Raw genomic sequence first — 19,063 nt, forward strand, 5'->3', positions numbered from 1 at the left:
CTCCGAGCTAACGTGGACTCCACGATTCGGACGAATCTTTACCTCAGGGCCAACTGTGATTTCGCAATGCAAACACGTGTAAATCGCTAAAATGCTGTCGTCGGTCAACCGCTGAACCAATCAGAACGAGACTTCCCGCATTTAAGAAATAAAAAAACAAAAAACAAAAAAAGGAAAATTGCAGATAGAACGAACGGGTTGGAATCGCATGTAAAGGGAAGCTTAATTAAAGCAGTTAATAAATCCTTTTGGTCTAGCGGCGATTCGTACCGTTCTGTTTATTTTCTACCCGTCAAACGTGTAATCTCACGTAATGCTTACGTTTATCAACAGAGTATCAAAACTGAAACAAAGTTGTGTCAGTGCGCCATCTGTTTTTGCTGTCGGGAAGGAAAAAGGCTGTGTATCTGCTAACCTATGAACAAGCTCACAAGTCGCATTCACCACTGTGTAAGGATAACCGACGCCTACCATGCTTTAATGCGAAAGCATTATACGCCCCATTGCGCGTAAATTCGGCGTCGTGGTCGGCGGTGTGGCGGAGCGATAGTCCGAAAATTGCTGACGGCGCAAGGGGCAGAAACACGCCATCAATGTTCGAATTGACCTCAAATTTCTCAGGGAGGTCCCTGTAAGCGAAGTAAAGTAATCACTTTGAAAAGAAAATTTGGTCCATTTTGGTCTGAGTGGGTATCGAACCCTGGCCATTATGGTGCGAGACGAGCACACTTTTCCTACGCCATGGTAGCGGTTTTTTTGTGTGTTTCTTTTCTGTCATAACATTTATTACGAATATAACATTCTTCTACAAAGTTCAGACTCAAACGCTACCTGTTAAAGCCTGGTTAAGTAGGAAACACATTTTTGCGCCTTCGGTTGACTTCAATCTCTGTAATGCACCGGAAACTACATAACATTGCTTTATTGGCAGGAGGGACGCCATCTTTTTTAGGGGCGTTCTCCAAAGGTCATTTAAAAGGGACCTTGATGTAAATCCTCATATGATACGATATGTTAAGACATCTAAATGGGAAGATGTGCCTTTTGACGCGCTGCTACTTATGACGCTGCACAGTTCATGGGAGGCTCGCATGCTATATCGAAATGCAGAACCAATTGTATCTTCGCAGTCACACTTCATTCAGGTGATTTTACAACTGAAAGACTTGTATGATGAAAGAGACTTCCAACCAGACTGATAACCGTTGTTGATGCAGCGTATCCTTTTGACTCCCTTTTAGAGGATTGTTTGCTGTCACAATTGTACACTGAAGTGTTCGTGCCGTGCTCGTAGACGCGGTCGTGAACGTTTTGTTTGGCAGCTGTTTGTATACCTCACACCAGCTAGTATTATATCTGACGTCACGGTGGCGTCCACGGTTCTGGCTGACTAAAAGTGTGGTCTAGTGCGTGCGTCATCGGGCACGTGACCGCGCAGCCGGTAGGGAGGAGGTGGCGCCACGTCTTGAGTGTATAAAATGAGGTCGCTGCCTCCCGCGCGTCCTTGCTCTTTATACTTCCTCGGTGCTGTGCCTGCTGCGATGGAATCTCGACGCCACGTCATGAGTGGATAAAATGAGCTTGTATGTCGCCAGCTTATAGGCAAACACACGCCGATTCTGCAGAAAGAACTTTAACGCGTGTCGAAAACATCGCTCGAAAACATTTTACCAAAGGAACCACAATGCTTTCGCATTCCCACACGTAATCAGTCTTGAGTGTCTGTGCCGAATTGTTTGACGTTCTTCATGTGTCTTTGACTACTCGCTCTAGCATGTTGAAATGTATTCTATCACAATAATAGATCAGCTAAAAAACAGCGCAGCGCGTCGTTTTCCAAGTGCCTTCACCTGGGTCTTTATTGCTGTTCTCACCTGACGATGAATAACTAGCTAGGTGGTGCTGTTATGGCCATTAACTCCATATAGCCATTTCCACCGCAATGTATAAATGCGGACTGTTGTTCTGACAGGTTATATTCATTCGGACCGAGAAACTTGTCCGACACAATGCAGCGCATACTAAAGCCTCTTACTAATTTCCTTCTCTCTCTCTCTCTCTCTCTCTCTCTCTCTATATATATATATATATATATATATATATATATATATATATATATATATATATATATATATGTGTGTGTGTGTGTGTGTGTGTGTGTACCCGGGCTTAGGACATTTTCAGCATCTTCTTATATAGCGTCCCGTGAACTTTTGACTCTGCCTTTACATCACTCAGATTTAATATCTCTTAGATGCTACACCGATTCCTGAAGAAATCATACAAACGAGCGTGCGGAACTGTGTTGCGATCGCTTTCATGTCTATGCTCCCATGATCTGTTTAATCGCCCTCCTATAATATAGCATGTAGCTACGCCGAAAGTTAGATACCGAGAGACACAAGCCGCATACTACTGCGCGCGTGAAGGCGCTTCCTTCTCGCTCCTTTCTTTCACTCATCCATCCTCTCTCTCCCGTGCAGCGTCGCCGACCGCCTGGTTAACCTCCCCGCCTTTCCATCTTTCTCTTCCCCCAAAGCTTCCTATGGTGAGTATTGTATTCATCAGTGCGCCTTGGTCCTTACTTGAATAGCTCAGTGGTTATTTTTGACCCCGCTAGATGACCATGAGTGTAAAGACGTGCCTACTCATTGTGAAATACCGATGTAGCAGCATAGCGGACGACTGAGCGAGTAGGAGCGAGACGTTCCAAGGCCCGAATCGCTTCTGGTTCAGTCCCTTTTTGGATTCGAACGCCCTACTTTTGTATGGTTCAGAAAAATAGTAGCGCTACTGCTTAAGAAATGCAAGAGATGAGAAACGTATACCGGGTATTTCTACGAGGACACTAGGAAATGTGTAAAAAATCTGCCTTTTTCATGTTCCTGTGCTGCCCTCTGCCGCACGCCGCTGGAAACGTTTTGGAAGGGTGCCAGGCCTTTCAGCGGTTGGTTCGTGTGCCTGTGCCCATGTTAAGTGGGCGTCGACTGTGGGTTTCGTGGACGTCTAATAATTATTAATGGCTTCTCAGGGGCAGCATGTCATTCGCGGAAGTCTTGAAGCACTCACCGACTACTGGGTGAGCAGGCCTGAGTGTCCTGAGGTTCTAACGGTGCTGGCCCTAAGCGCACGCTGAGTCCCGTCTGCCGATGCGGCTGCCTTGTAATTGCTTGTCGCCGATGTCTGCTCTTGCACTTCGTTATTTGTATTCCTTTTTTTTACATATTGTTTACACATTTTTGCATGTTCAAGAAGTCTTCCAGTGCAGCCTTCCACGTCGGATTTGTCGAAATGGCGAATTTGTCGACATCTACAGCCACAGAGAGTTGGTAGCTTCAAATATTGTGGAAACGCCGTATCGCGATATGAAATAATGTCAAAACGTAGCAAAACAGATATTCCATCCTGAGACGAGTGAACATGAGTGGCCGAGCAACTTAAACGGTGACTGGGATCCAGATACGTATATTACGGGCTGTTATTACTTAATCTCGTTTTCTTTTATCTTCATCATGCCTACAGTATGCGCGTTCTATAAAGTATTATTAGAGAAAACTGTGCTCGGCATAAGTGCTCATTAATAGGTCGTGTAGTTGTTCTCTCGCGAAAGCGCCGATGCCATCAATGACACCGTTGCTAACTGATCGTTTATGCTGGTGTACCATACGCACGGCTTTTTTGTTTCCTGTTTCACGCAGAGGTAAAGAGTGCCTCTATGAAATTAAGAAATGTGTCAAGATAATAACACGTACAGATACACCCATACGTAGTGAATGTGACCGGCAGCCTTCGGGAACGGTGACCGACAGATGTTAGCATTGCGTCGTGCTACCGCTTGTCGCCTATTGTGTACGCGCGGTGCGAAGTAAAGAGGGGTTATCAAATCGCTATTGGGCCGCAAGTGAACTATAAAAGCAGCCTGCTTCGTCGTAGAAGCTTATTTTAAAGTTCAAGTCTACCGGTAGCGGGTGCACGAACTCGACGGGGCCAGCCCTAACCTAACCTTCGCTAAACGGGTTCAAAACTGCCTAAAACATGTTCACATATTGAGAGGACTGAAGCTTCTGCATATCAACGTAGAAGCCATGTTTAGACATTTTGATCGCGAATAACTTTGTATACAAGCGAAGGGGCTCTCGCGTTATTGGTTCGACTGCCGATTGCGTGGCGTTCGGTCGAATAATCATGGCCGGTATGCTGATTTTGTCAGTGCCGTCGACAAGCAAGCCATTCGCGCTAGGACAACGCTCCCCCGTCGGTTGCTTCATTGTCGGCCTGTTTCGATAAAGTCACAGACAGACAAAGAACTTTTACTACAAGGTCCTGTGAAGCTTTGCCCTAGGGCAGAGCTGCGGGCCGCTCCTACGTGGGGACTGGTAGGCCGAGCCTAACCATCGCATCGTGGGCTCTCTGGACAGCCCAAGTTTGGCGTGCATTATGGTCTCAGCGAAATACTGTGCGTAACAGTTGGCCAATCGTTGGCGTCAGCGTCTTTTTGGTCTCGTTGGTTTCGTATCGACCTAGTATGCTACCACGCCTTAACCGAGTACGTGAAGTCAGGCACGCGCTGCCCTTGCCAGAAAGAGAGGGGTGACGCTGCAAGAAAACTTCATCAGCAACGTGATGTTTTTGAAGCGTCGCCCAAGCGTAACCTGGCGGTTTTTCGATAAATTTGCTATTTATCAATGCAAAACGGCAACCACGTGGTTCAGGGTACAGGCCGGACGAATCTCTGGACGCTTTCTGTTTTAAAGTGGAGCGCCCGTTATCAGCACCGCACCGATGTAGAGCTACCAGTGGAGTTCCAACGTGGTACACGGCACGAGTGTTTGCTCATGCTTACATCCACGCACTTTCTTTTTTTGGTTCGGGGGACTTTCCACTGATTTCAGGCTGCGTGCGCGTCCTTTCCAAAACGTTTCGCGACTAATCCGCTATGGCAGGGCGCATGCGCCGTCGCGCCGTGATCGCCATTCTGAAAAAAAAAGGATGCTTGCTTGGGAGACATGTCGTCACTGGTGGCGACAACGGGTGGGACGGGTGATACTGGTTAATTAGTCGGTAAATAATAAACGTCCATTAACTTTGAAACTATTAGTTTCAGCGGTCTCAGCGTAATTGGGAAATTGAAGAGTGCCCTCCCCATACAGAGAATGTCGCAGTGCGCAGTCATTCGGATCTGGAACAATGCGATTACCACAGAACTGTGGCACGACGCACTGTAGCTAACAGCGCGCGAAACTAAAACTGGGAGGCTGCAGCGAGCGTAAAGCCGTGCCACTCGAGGTGACGTTCCGCTGACGTCACCCAACAGCGGGCCGCCGGCGCGCGGCCCGGAGTCGCAGCGGACATCTTGGACACCAGCGCCGCAATTTGGCATACCTGGCCCTCCTCTCCATCTACGCAACTACAGCTTAGGCCAGTTGAAAAACTGAAAATGGGCTAATGTTGAGGTTGGTGCCAGTGATCCCCGCGTCCTCCATGTGGCGTCACGTGGTACTGTCACCTCGAATGCGCGGAGCGCATTTACACTTTTGGTGTGAAAGCGCCACATGGCCCATTGAGCGAAAGAGCTGTCGTCTCTAGCAGGGAAACAGCAGGTAAATTCCCATTGGCTGCACTGTCAAGTCACGAGAGTGCCTTAACGACGCAGAGTGGGCGAACGGGAACATCCGGTCCAGTGATAGCGCGCCAGGTGTTGCGTGAAGGGAGAGGGCATCCTCGAAACGTCACCTTACCCTCGCTCTCGCTCTCGGGAGCCTGTCTTATCCGCGCGTCCCTTCTCCCCGTAAGTTCCCACCTGAGTTATAACTGCTCCTCGGTAAGGCCAATTAAAAATGTGCCAAGCGTCTCAACGCGCTCGCTTGCCCGTGAGGAGTTCATAACTCGAACTACCCCTCAGCGGCGTTCATTTAGACATGAATGCTTTCGTATTCACAAATCATAAGAAATAGTTAGGTGTCCTCAATGAGAGGTTTACGTATGGTCCTAATCCAATGAGAGGCTTACGTATGTGGTTAGAACTGAAATGAAGGAAGAACGATGAACTGCTACGAAATCCCGCGAAAAAAACAGAGCAGTCGCGTTAAAACTTGCAATGTAGCCGACACTGCAGTCACAGAGAGAAATGAATGTACATAGGGCATCGTAAACCACAACTAACGTGGTGACATCAAACGCCGTTTTCATAGGAATGGTCACCTCTAAAAAAAAAAAAAACAGTGGTCCCTGTGACATCGCAGTGGACCAGGGTAGCATATTAGATAGGTGTGCAATCGGAAGCAACAATAACGCGATTGCCGTCTGGCGATCCACACTTCCGAGATAGTCGCAGTGCCCATGCCCTCGTCAAGTCGATTCACCTTCCTCCAGACTGCTCTCCCTGCGCAGAAATTAGGAAAATAAGATCAAAGCAAGGTCATAGTTCTTCACCGCTGACCAAATCTATAGATAAACTTCAAAGTTGAGCAGGCATGGACCGGTTGGCTCTCATCAGGTGAAAACAAAGCGCTGAAAGAGGACGACACCTTTTACGACAAGACAAAGCAAGACAAAGCAAGAGAAAACCTACCAAGTGGTAGGCTTTGTGGAAAAAACAGTATCCTACGGGGAACTCGGTGGCTGTGAGCCTTAAGCAACGACTACAATAATGTGTACAAGACTTAGATTCGTCGAATTTTTGTGCTCTTGGCTTGCGACAAGTTTAGGGAAATCCAAACTTGAAATGTAATTAATTGCAACCCTATTTGCACCCTTAAGGGTGTTTGTCTATCACTCACACCCTTACGCCCGTAAAGGGTGCACGGTTATGAATTGTACACCCATTTTCATTCCTACTGATCTTTAAGGGTGTATACTGGTTTACAGTGAATTCTTATTCAGGCTGAGTCCGCTGAACCACCATATTGGCCGCTTCCATGGACTCTAGAGCGAGACATCTCCGTGGTAGATTTTGTAGGAAACTCTATGGAAAAAGCACCAGTGTACTGCACAAAACGGGAGATAACTGCGAAGAAATATGGAAGGGTGCTGCAAAAGCAAATCTTACGAAATAGTATGAACCCCTTTTTGACAGATGTGATATCCACGTCTCGAACATGAGAGCATGCCTTCCTGTCGCAATTGCTGTTGTCCGCTCTTAGCACTGTTGTTTCCACTATCATAACATGATAAAACGCTGAGAGCAAAAGAGAAAGATTTAAAGCTAAAGAAGAATTATGACCTCGCTCTTGCTCTACGGTGGTACAATTAACTTCTTCACTCAATGTTCTCTACTGCATGCCACCACTAACTTCTCCCTGTTCGCCAACGTAAACTCTTCTGGCGCAAACTCTTCTGTATACACAAATTTAGGTGTCGCTAAAGAAATAAGGTATGGTCAAAAAAGTGTGTAAGCGCAACATTTTACGGAGTTTCATACACTCTTAAGCAAAATTACACCCTTTGGGTCGTATCTTGCCACACAACAATAATTGCCTATTGTCCGCATTTCTTTTCCATAACGGTGCGAGCCCGGTATTTCAAGGTCACGAACGGCATGCGCGTTATCAGCATGACAGAGCATTCTCGACAGGAAAGTAGCGAGCGCGGCGTTTTCAGGAAAGGAAACGCAAGCAAGACAGATGACGATTATTGTTATGTGGCAAGGTACGACCCAAAGCGTCGTCGATGAGTCTTCTTGTTTGCTGAGTTCTGCGCATGTTCTATTTGTCTATGTATGCCCACGGGCTGCCGGGAATAAACCAGTTGAAAGTTATCGCCCGTGTCGTTTATCTGTTCTCTTCCGCTGTCCCCGTTTTTATTTGCGGTCAATATGATATGCAGTCAACATCAACTAGGCCAAACTGAAGTTCTTCTGACCCAAAGGGTGTACATTTGTTTAAGAGTGTAGTTCCTGTGCCGCATTGATATGTTGGACCTTACAAGGAAACATACTCATTTTAATAATTAGTGAATAAATAAATAAATAAATAAGTAAATAAATTCAATTCCTCCTCCTTCTTGTCTTTTCATTCTTATAGTATTCACTGATCCAAATAACATTTTGTATGGTTTTGGGAAGCTTTCCATACTTCGATACAAACATAATGCGTTTGAGTCGAAGCACTTATTTAGAAATCTTGTTATTCGATATAATTAACAATTTCTGTTGTGATCGAATATGAAGTCAGAACGTGTACTCGAGTCGAGCAGGCATCTTGGGAGCTCGTGATATCTTCCTACGTACCACTTACAGCGTTTGCAGTGTAATAAGAAATGCTCCACTGTTCCAGCTGTCATTGCCCAATGGCACATTATTTGCTGCAGAGGATATCATTGCTGCGTGAAGCCACTACAATATGTAGGAGGCTTTCGTGTAAGTTATTTTTTGCTGATGCTAACTTATGGTCGTCTTTCAAAGATTCCTTGTTTCTGGCTGCAATCTCATTTATTCTATTTATAAACGCGTAGCTCCCGTTCCGAGCAGTGATCACCATCGTTGCATTGCTATGGTGTTCTCTGCTTATAGTTTAATATCTGAAATATAGCCAAACAGTCGATTAGAACATCACTGTGTTGCATCACTGTGTTGCAGGATAAATAGCTTTAGAATTCAGTACATGTTACGCTCGCAAACCCGCACTGCATCAGCCTTTGCACTAAAACACAGTTCTCCTGAGATAGCCAATATGGAATGAAATTTACCTCGCCTATAACACCACGGAAATTAAGAGAAAGTACATACCTGGCGCTGAACAGTGGTGTCTTCCTTACTGTATCTTATAGACAAGATTTTGTCGCTAATGTCATACAGGCTTGGCGTATCTGGGATCTTCGTATCACTGGGTATCACGTAACTCCTTAGGAAAAAAGTGCTTTTGTGCCTCCAGAGCGTTTACCCAGCCACAGGAGGAGACATACTATAGGTCTCAAAAAGACAAGCGAGGGTTGGTTGCGGAGTAGGTAAAATTAACTGTAAGTGAGTAATTATTGGCACTATAGTAAAAAAAAAAAATTACTATTGCATTTTACCCCTGTAAAGGGTGCACTGCCATAGATATAGACATGTTGAGGGAAAGCCATTGTATGGCGCCCTTTATGGAAATAGAGGGAGTTCAGATGGATTAAGTATGGCTCGTGCGTGACAATGGTGTCTGGAAGGAGGCTTCGCCGAGGCCCGCAAGAAGGAAGAATTTTTCGCAAATCAGGCAAAAGCAATGGAAAGGCGTTATTCTCGCCACTACAGCAAAAAAAGTTGCCATTGTCTTATATCCCTGTAAAGGGTGCATCGCCATTGATATAGACATGTTGAGGGAAAGCAGCTGCACGGCACACTTTATGGAAATGGAGTGAGTTCACTTGGACTAAGTATGGCTCGTGCGAGGCAATGCTGTCTGGAAGCAGGCTTCGGTGGGGCGCAAAAGAAGGGAGAATGAGTTCCAAATGAAGTAAAAGTAATGGAAAGGCGAACTTCTCGTCACTAGAGTAAAAAAATGACCGCATTTTATTATGCCCCTGTGAAGGATGCGCCGCCATAGATATAGATATGTTGAGGCAAGTACACTGCACGGAACACTTTATGGAAATGAAGTGAGTTCACTTGGAGCCGGTAGCTATTACAGGATGGAATAGTTTACCGGACCGCGTAGTAATTGAACTTAACCCTACCAAGTTACGAAACATATTAACGAATTTTCTGAGTATTGATGCTTAATGGATTTGACTTATTTTTACTACATCACACTGTTTTTCATTGCTTTGGTTATTACGTTTTGTTTGACATTCATTTGATTACACCTTCTTTACCCTTCTGAATGTTATTGTTATTGTTTCTTACATGACTGTTTGTACGTTTCGTTTTCTTATGTATGCTCCCCCCTTATGTAATACTCCAACAGGGGCCTTTAAGGGTCAATAAATGATGATAATGATGATGATTATTATCAATTAGCATGGCTCACGCAAGACAATAGTTTCTGGAAGAAGGCTTTGGTTGGGGCCCACAACAAGGGAGAATTAGTCGCCAATCAGGTAAAATTATAGGGAGGGCGCAAGTATCGCCAATATAGTCGAAAATAACCGCTATGCCTCTGTAGAGGGTGCACCGCCATAGATATAGACAAGTTGAGGCAAACACGCTGCACGGCAAACTTTATGGAAATGACGTGAGCTTGCTGGGACTTAGCAGGGCTCGCGCAATGGAACACTTGAAGAAGGCTTTGGCGGGGCCCGCAACAAGGGACAACTTGTCGCAAATCAGGTAAAATTAATGGAAGAGCGCAATTATAGCCAAATACAGTAGAAAATTAACCACTATACTACTGTAGAGGGTGCGCTGCCATAGATATGGACATGTTGAGGCAAAGACGCTGCATGGCACACTTTACTGAAATGAAATCAGCTGGCTTGGATTTAACATGGCCCGCGCAAAACAATGGTGTCTATGAGAAGGCTTCAGCGGGGCCCAGAACAAGAAAGAATTAGTCGCAAATCAGGTAAAACTGATGGAAGGACGCAATTATCCCCAATATAATCGAAAATTAACCACTATACCCCTGTAGAGGGTGCACCGCCGTAGATGTAGACATGTTGAGGCAAAGACGCTGCACGATACACTTTATGAAAATGAAGTGAGTTCACTTGGACTTAGCAGGGCTCGCGCAAGGCAACGGCGTCTGGAAGAAGGCTTTGGCGGGGCCCACAACAAGGGAGAATTAGTTGCAAATCAACAAAAAAATGGAAGGGAGCAATTATCGTCAATATAGTGGAAATTTAACCCCTATACCCCTGTAGAGGGTGCACCGCCGTAGATATAGACATGTTGAGGCAAAGAAGCTGCACGGAATACTTGATATAAATGGAGTGAGCTCGTCTGGATTTAGCAGCGCTCGCGCAACGCAATGGTGCCTGGAAGAAGGCTTCGGCGGGGCCCACAACAAGGGAGAATTAGGGGTGTAATTCTTGCCAATATAGCGAAAAATTTACGTTCCATTACACACCTTTAAATGTGCATTGCCATAGACAAACGTATGCTGAGGCAAAGCTGCCGTACGGCTTATTTTAATGCATAGGCATTCTTTGGCTAGTACCCCAGAACAATTTCTATCAAGCGAAAAGTATAATGTATTGTATCTGCACAGAAATACGCAATTTGGGAAGTTAAGCCATTTAATCGTTATAATAGCGTAAATGTAGATGATTGGTAGCTCTATAAGCGACAAAGAATGACGGAATAGAAAAAAAAATTATCTGGGAGAGTACCCGTTGGGATACATAGGGCTCTATAGAAGATTCATGGGGAAGCTTATAGTAGGGGTGGGCCAACCGCAATTTGGGTGTGGGTCAACTTGAAATTTAAGGATGAGTCAACTTGAAATTTGGTGGTGGGCCAACTTGAATTTGGGGGGTAGGCCAAATGAAATTTAGGGGCGGCCCAACCGAAATTTGGTGGTGAGCCAGCTGAAGTTTGGGAGTGGCCCAATTTGAAACTTGGGAGTAGGCCAACTTAAAATTTGACGGTAGGTCAACTTGAAATTTAGAGGTGGCCCAATTGAAATTTGGGGGTAAACCAACTTGAAATTTGGCGGTGGCCCAACAAAAGTTTGGGGTTGGTTCAACTTAAATTTCAGGGTGTGCCAACTTCACATTTGGACGGGCCAACTGAAATCAGTAGGTTCGCTTAGGCTTATCCAAACAACTTCAGTAAAGTTTGTGCATACGTCTTTCTTTTTTTTTAGTGAATCGTGCCCACTTGCACTAAGCAGGTGTCACGCGAGGAAAGGGTGTCCGACGGTTGACTTCGGAGGTGCTCATAGGAAGCGAAAATTAGTCGCATAGCAGATAAATTTAATGATAGGGGCGTAATTATCTCTATTAGAGCCGAATTACCCACATTGCATAGTAGACTGCACTTGCTCTACCATCGACATATGTAGTTTCTTGCTGTGACTTCGTAAAGCGGAAAGAAAGGACGGGACGGAAGGGAAATGAAATACACAAGCGCTTACTTCCAACTAAACCTTTATTTCTGATACATTACTATTTATTTGTGAAAACTTAAGCCATGCACACGAGCCATATTACAATCGCATGAAGGGTGAAAGAGAACGAAGAAATAACACGCCAACAAGCCCCGCCGCACGTAACGAAGACGGCGAAAAAAGTGGTAAAATTCAAGTAACTTCTCAGAATCTGGTTGTCAGCAATCGCTCACACATGTGCCACCTAGGTAACGTAATTCGTTGTTTGACAAGGCGATAGATAGCACGCTCTTGCATTGACTCCCCCCCCCCCCCCTAGTAATTTCTGGTAGGCTGGTAAAATTTGAGCACTTCACCCCTTTTTTCATAATGTGCGGTGATCTTTGTTGGCTGCCAAGATGCCGAGGGAAAATAATGGGAAAATAAATTCCGGGCAATGACATAGTAAATATACTCTGGTCATCCTCTCGCTCCATCGTTTTTTTTTTCATTTAGAAACAAATAACTCTTTGGTTTTGGGCTTAGTATTTGTAGCTGGCACCGTGTGAATATTGTAAATGCGTCCGAAATTTTTATAATCAGAGAGCCCCGGTTGATGTCCTGGCAGCACCCCAGCTGATGTCCTGGAGCATCTGGGGTCGACGCAGCATCAGATCTGTCGCTCCACAAGGAGGTGTATGGGCATCACGTACCACTCGCTAGCTGGCACGTCGATGAGACAATAAGAGTTCATAAAAGTTCAACGAGCTCGAGTTCATAAGTACGCCATCCATGTTCATTGAGTTCCTTCTGCATTGCTTTTGTATTCTGTTGCATTTCGTGCTTATATTTGTCACTTGAATATATGTTGCTTCGGATTAGGCGCGATTATACAGAATGTCTACAAGAATGATTGTTCAAAAAGGCTGTCACTGGGATCTGCACTGAGCACCCCAAATCCGTCGTCCTATTCCTCTTCGTTTCGGCGCCCCCTTGGCGTTTCATTCAAAGATCTGGCGTCTTCTTCTTCTTCTTCTTCTCGCCCTAATCATGGCGTTACAATATTCTTATTTACTGCTCATTTGCTTTTTCGAATAATGTGTGCGCAATACTACTTTTCCAACCAACTCGCTTGTGAGAGTTTTGTTTTCAGAGTTTCAACGCTACGCTTTCACGTAACACCACGCGAAAGACCTCGAGGTACAACAAATGCTGATTATCATTGGCGCCTCTAACGGTCACGAACCCAAGCCGTCACTCACCGTGGTAGTTGTTCTAAATGCTCAGAATAGTGAAGGTGTGATATGCAGCCGCGCTGGGCACGAAAGAGGAGAGCATCAGCTGGCGCCTGTCAAGCCTCACGAGCTCGGTCACTGTGCCCGAGGGTCGGACCGCGTCGGCGACCCACGCCGGCACCGTGGCGAACACCACGACTCGAGCGACGGGTCCCCACAACTCTGCGAGCTTTTGTGAACGTCGTATGCTACTGGGTTCAGTTTAAACGACTATTGCAGAATCGTTACGCCTGCGAGGTTTTGCAAGCAACTACTTTCAAAGCAGCGGCGGCGATCATGAATGGGAAAGAAAGCGTATACATATCATATACGCAATGCATGAACCAGTGTTTGCGAAGCATTTTGCTTAACTTCATATCTAGCGTCGTTTCAGGTTTGCAAAATGTGAATACGATGAGGCAGCGTCTCTGGTGAGTCATATTGAGAAATTATCGCCGTGACACCGTGTGTCGTGCCTTTATAACACTACACTGCGCATAGCGAACTCTGAGATGACGTTATCTGTAAGCCTCGCCCGCCACTGACGCTTGAATCCGTGTTTTTATTCGTGGTCGGTCACAGTGTTGCTGGCCTTTCTCCATGCAACGAACGGTGAAAGGGAAAAGAACAAAGAAATTGCGATGTAAACTGACCTTGGGACCTCAGTCTCCCTTTAAATAGCTTCCTCGGTTTCCGCTCTGGCCACAGAGGGATTGAGGGTCGGATGCCTCTTGATAAATTTCTTTCCCATGCATGCTTTGCTGCATCTTCCAGAGCTTTGCCTTAACGCTGACTTGTACCGTTCTTACACCGCGGTCAGACCTAACAGGGCCTTCACCAGGCGACATAGCAAATTTGAGTTACACGCTGGAAGTTGTTAAGTGCCCTCTAAAGTGTGTTCTACCGTAAGGCTTTGTCGCTAACAGTTCGCTAACTGTTAGCGTTAGTTCGCTAACGCTAACAGGTTAGTTCGCTAACAGCAAAGGCAGAAATGTTTGAAGGGCCGCGAACCCATGATTTCAGGAGGCGAGCGTTACCCCGAACATAGACTCTATCTCCAATTGCCCCCGTCTAGTCTCCTCAAGCAAAATTCCTTCCCTGCGTTCACCCATACCGAATCTGGAGGGTCGCGTGACGGATACGTTATGCACCGCACCGTTTTTTGTGGTTGTCTGTCTCGCGTTTTTGCTCAGTGGCGCACTTCTTGTGACGGTTGTTTCGCCTCGGAGTAGCGTTCGGGTCAGGTACCCTGCAGATTTCGCGCGGCTTTCGGTAATTTTTATATCGTCTTCCAGAGAAAAGCTCCTGAGAAACTGAACACTTTTTTTCTGTGTCTTTGAGTTTCGTTTAAGCGAAGTCTACCGTGTATATATACATATGCAGGGTGTTTCAACGAATACTTTCAAAAATGTTTGAGCATTGCCTGTTGCAGATAGCACAGGTCTAGTTCATGAGCTGGTCTACTCGAAGAGGCGGACATTAGTTTTAAAAAAATTGCAATGCATGATCTACTAATTAAGAAACGTTCACTAATTAGGCTTTCTAGCTAAGTAGCTTATGGCACATATTGCAATTTACAAATTCTCGTGCGTGAGACTGCAAATCATATCTACTTGAATAGAACTGTGTGGATGACACCATCTACGAGACGTGCATCGTCAAACTTGCGGTAAAATCGCACTCTCGTTCCACTTAACGAAACGTCGTTTTGTGTATTCAAGCACAAGAGTAACTGGAACGCCAATGCCTTTCTCAATAAAGTTCGAGAATTAATATATCGAAACTGGTGTCATCCTGAGAACTCGTTCCAAATGAATCCGCCTTGCGAACTCTTCGGCTAGAATTTCTGTGATGACTAGGTTGACGGGACCGGACTCCGAGCTGCATCTTGTAACCCGGCAGCGCCACAAGTGTGGTGCAACCAGGGCCCGGACCTTACATCGATGCTCTGAAGGAAACAAGCGCTGCCACATCCCCACCGGTTGGTCGGTATATACAACGCTGCTATAAGAGGCGTCCGTCAAGTGCAAGCGTACGCGAATGCATCCTCGACTTCGCCCCCCCCCTTTTCTGCCTGGATTATAACCTGCCCCCTCCCATAGCCATGGCACGAGTGTGTTGTCTGTTCGGCGGTCACTGCTGTTGGCCACTGCTACGGTGGCTAGAATTTGTAAATTGCAATATGTGACATAAGGTAATTAGTTACAAACCTAATTTGTGAATTTTTGTTAATTAGTCTATTATGCATTTCAATTTTTTTGTGCAGGTAATGTCCGCCCCATCGAGTAGACCAGCTCGTGGACTAGAATTTTACTATCTGCCGTAGACAATTTTTTTTAAAAATTTGAAAGTGTTCGCGGAAACACCCGGTATATATAGACAGACAGACGCATAAGATAAACACACACGTCGCAAGGCCAGTAACCCTTCGCAGCAGAATGGTTATATGATTCATAATAACAATTGTCTACCAAATGAAGCATGTCTCGCAATACGATGATTGCCGACTCTGCTAGCACATCTCTCTCAAATTATTTGCCTCATTATATCGTGAAATGAAAACACGTATAGAGCTGCACTCAAATTTCGCACTAGGGAATTAGGGGGAATATTTTAAAGGTGAATCAGAACCATTCCTGTGATCATGATGATTATGATGATGATTATAATGATGATGATTGTGGTTACGACGATGATCTACATATAGACCGTGTAAGCACTATGCAGTCTATGCACAACGCACTATGTAAGCATATGCAAATAATTGGGTGGAAAACGTAGAAATGAAAAAAAAGGAAACATCGAAAAAAAGAGCAATAGCACTCGAGTGAGCAGTGAGGCTATCTGAAAGAATGTTACGAAATAATTATTAATAAAGGGCCGGATGAAGCCCCACAAATAAAGAATGTTGAGAATAAATTTTACTTAAATGAGTGAAAATTTCTTTTCTACTGAATTTTTTCTCTCACCATTTCTGTTGCTTTTTTCAAGGATCATATCGCTGAAGTTAATTTATTCTGCCGATTCCATAATTTCGCGGTCCTACACATGTTCGAAGATAAGGTCGCTTAGCTGACTTCTGTCGGATTTGGTGTATCTGGGATCTGGCTATTTCGTAAACACTACCAGAAAAAAAAAAGAGTCGGCTAGGTGACTTGCACTCTTACGAACATGAAAATGCTATCAGATTATAACTACGTGTACCGACAACACTTACCGGTAGTGAACCACTAAAGATATAATCAAAATTAGTGCAATTAGCCGTAAACAGAATGTCATGTAAGTGCCGCTGCCGTCGCTGTCGCTCTCTGCCGCACCGCCGCCAAATGCTATCTAATTTAATTACCGTGCCCTCTTCCAGATGGCGCGAAGTCTTCGAGTTCTGGACGGAGGAGGGCTGGGTCAGAGAAGCAAAAAGAGTGGATAGCCGCTGGCCACGTGACTGTGTCGGCCAAGCCTGTGTCACGTGTTTTGAAGAAGCTGCAAACAACCGGTTTTAATAGGCCTTGTGCATCGTGGTTACGTGTAAGGAGGAGGAGGAGTAGATTTTAATGAAGAGAAAGGAGGAGAGGTCGGCCTGGAGAGCGTGTCTCTAGCCTGCTACTCCTCACTGGGGAATGGGGAAGTGGGAAATACAGGGAAAGGTAGGTGGCGGATGATTATGATATGGTACGAGCAGCAAGAAAACCAAGGCGAGGTGTGCGTTCCAGAGTGTCCAGCGCTGAAAAAAGCAAGTGGCAGCTGAGCGTTGACGCTGAACAAGACAACGTCGACGTCTTTATGCGTGAAAGTTGATGCAAATAAAATAAGAAATGAGTGCACAATAAATATAAAATATAAAGTGAAGGAAAAATGTATACATGTAATAAATGCTTAATTATGTAATCACTTGAACCACCATGCACGTCGATCTTGTCTTCTGTAGCGTCGACTATTGGTTTATTCTTTGTTCTCCAACTTGGACTGCCCTATTTTGGTCAATCGTCCTTTGTGGGTACGTGCCATAGCTAGATATTATCACCATCGTCACCTTCATCTACGTTCATTCATTCATTCACGATACTTTATTAGTGTCACATAGAGTTTCTCACTATAACACTGTAATATAAGGAGAAACTCTATGACATGTGACGTTGTTATTCACGGAGGAAAGAAAGCGCTTGTTTCTTTCTTCCATGTTGTTGTGATTGCGGCAGCAGTAGCAGTAGCGTCAAACACTTTGTCTTCCTCACAATCATCATCAGGAGCAGTAGCAGCAGCAGCGGCAGCATTCTGTCGGCCATTCTGCCATGGTACGTCAGACGGCCGCCGTCCTCTGGCGGACTCTGGCGATCCAGTGCATCAAGCGCCACTACCTGCTGTCCCTCCTCGAACTCGTGATCGTGCTCGTTCTCGCTTTGGTGTTCCTGTCGACCACCTTCGTCATCCAGCCAACGGACGACCAGGGCCGGAGGCAGGGGAGTGGCAGCGCGGGATCCTGGCTCGACTTCAGAAGCCGCAGGTTCGTAGCAGCTACTAAGCGCTAGTGAAGACAGGCAGGACGAGGAAGTACACGAGAGACGTGTTGCGTCCTTCCCTTTGTGGTGAAAGCCAAGCGGACCGACGGGGAGGCCTAACGGCCAGGAGAGCGGTCGCGGCTCGACTGTAGGGAGACCAGGATGCGGCTTGCACAAACGTTTGATGACGAAAACAATAACGTATTTAAGAACGCGTTCTTAAATGTTTCTTAGACGACGCCTAGTCCGCACAAGAACACGTTTTTGAATTCGGTATTATTTTTTTTATTAAATGTTCGTGCAAGCCACCCCAGGACGCGGCTTCTTCCTGAGTGGTCTGACCTGTTGTCCTTATTCGGCCCCCCACCCCCCCACCCCCCTTCATTCAGAACGCAACTCTTAGGTGACCCGCCGTGGTTGCTCAGTGGCTATGGTGTTAGGCTGCTGAGCACGAGGTCGCGGGATCGAATCCCGGCCACGGCGGCCGCATTTCGATGGGGGCGAAATCGGAAACACCCGTGTACTTAGATTTAGGTGCACGTTAAAGAACCCCAGGTGGTCGAAATTTCCGGAGTCCTCCACTACGGTGTGCCTCATAATCAGAAAGTGGTTTTTGCACGTAAAACCCCATAATTTAATTTTTTTAACTCTTAGGTGTCCGCTCCTCCGCAAGCATCGGCGTCGGCGTCGTCGGTGTAACCGAGCGAACGAGCACAGCGAAAGATGAAAGAGTGAGCGCGGAGCGGGAGATGAAAGGACGCGAGTCGCGAACAGCGGAGACCGATGAAAGCCTTTTCTTCAGTGACGTACGCGCGGGAAACTATTGTCATGCGGACCCGCCCGACTGCTCGATGCGTTCTTTTATGTGATCTCAGCCGGACCGCTCATTTTGTGTGGTCGTCCGCTCGCGTCAGCTCTGACTCGAGCTTGTTTGGCTAACTTGGTTTGGTCTCATTCGCGCTTGTTTCGATTGTCATCGTGTGCGATTGTTTTGTAATATGTATGTATGCGCGACGCGAATTGTGTGGTACTTGCTGGATGCCACGCGGCACCAGCGACCACGTTGGAACCTTCGACGGGTAAGATTTCGACGATCACCGACTCTGCTATATGTCTCTCTCAAATTACTTGTCTCAACATATCGTGCAATGAAAACACGTATAGGGCTGCGCTCAAATTTCGAATTAGAGAGTATCGTAATCGTTGGTGATTTTTTTACTCTACACTTGCTTTTGTGGAAGAGACTGATTGGCTCACACCAATGTGGTATTATTGTAAGAGACTATACATTGCAGTTTTCCATCTATAATTGCGCGGAAGCTGGATTACAATTTGAATTGAGGACGCCAGAGGG

The 19,063-nt window shown here is 45.8% G+C and overlaps 1 protein-coding gene across 1 annotated transcript in view; it reads left to right on the forward strand.

The window, feature by feature from the left end:
- Window positions 1-17,457: 17,457 nt before the first annotated feature.
- The window catches only part of LOC139050093 (phospholipid-transporting ATPase ABCA3-like), a 92,485-nt gene continuing 90,879 nt past the window's right edge, over window positions 17,458-19,063 (forward strand). Inside the window, exon 1 of the mRNA XM_070526300.1 lies at window positions 17,458-17,714. Coding sequence (XP_070382401.1) covers window positions 17,503-17,714 — 212 coding nt within the window. The 5' untranslated portion in view covers window positions 17,458-17,502. The remainder of the gene's footprint in view (window positions 17,715-19,063) is intronic.

This window comes from Dermacentor albipictus, chromosome 9, assembly GCF_038994185.2.
Source record: "Dermacentor albipictus isolate Rhodes 1998 colony chromosome 9, USDA_Dalb.pri_finalv2, whole genome shotgun sequence".
Taxonomy (NCBI): domain Eukaryota; kingdom Metazoa; phylum Arthropoda; class Arachnida; order Ixodida; family Ixodidae; genus Dermacentor; species Dermacentor albipictus.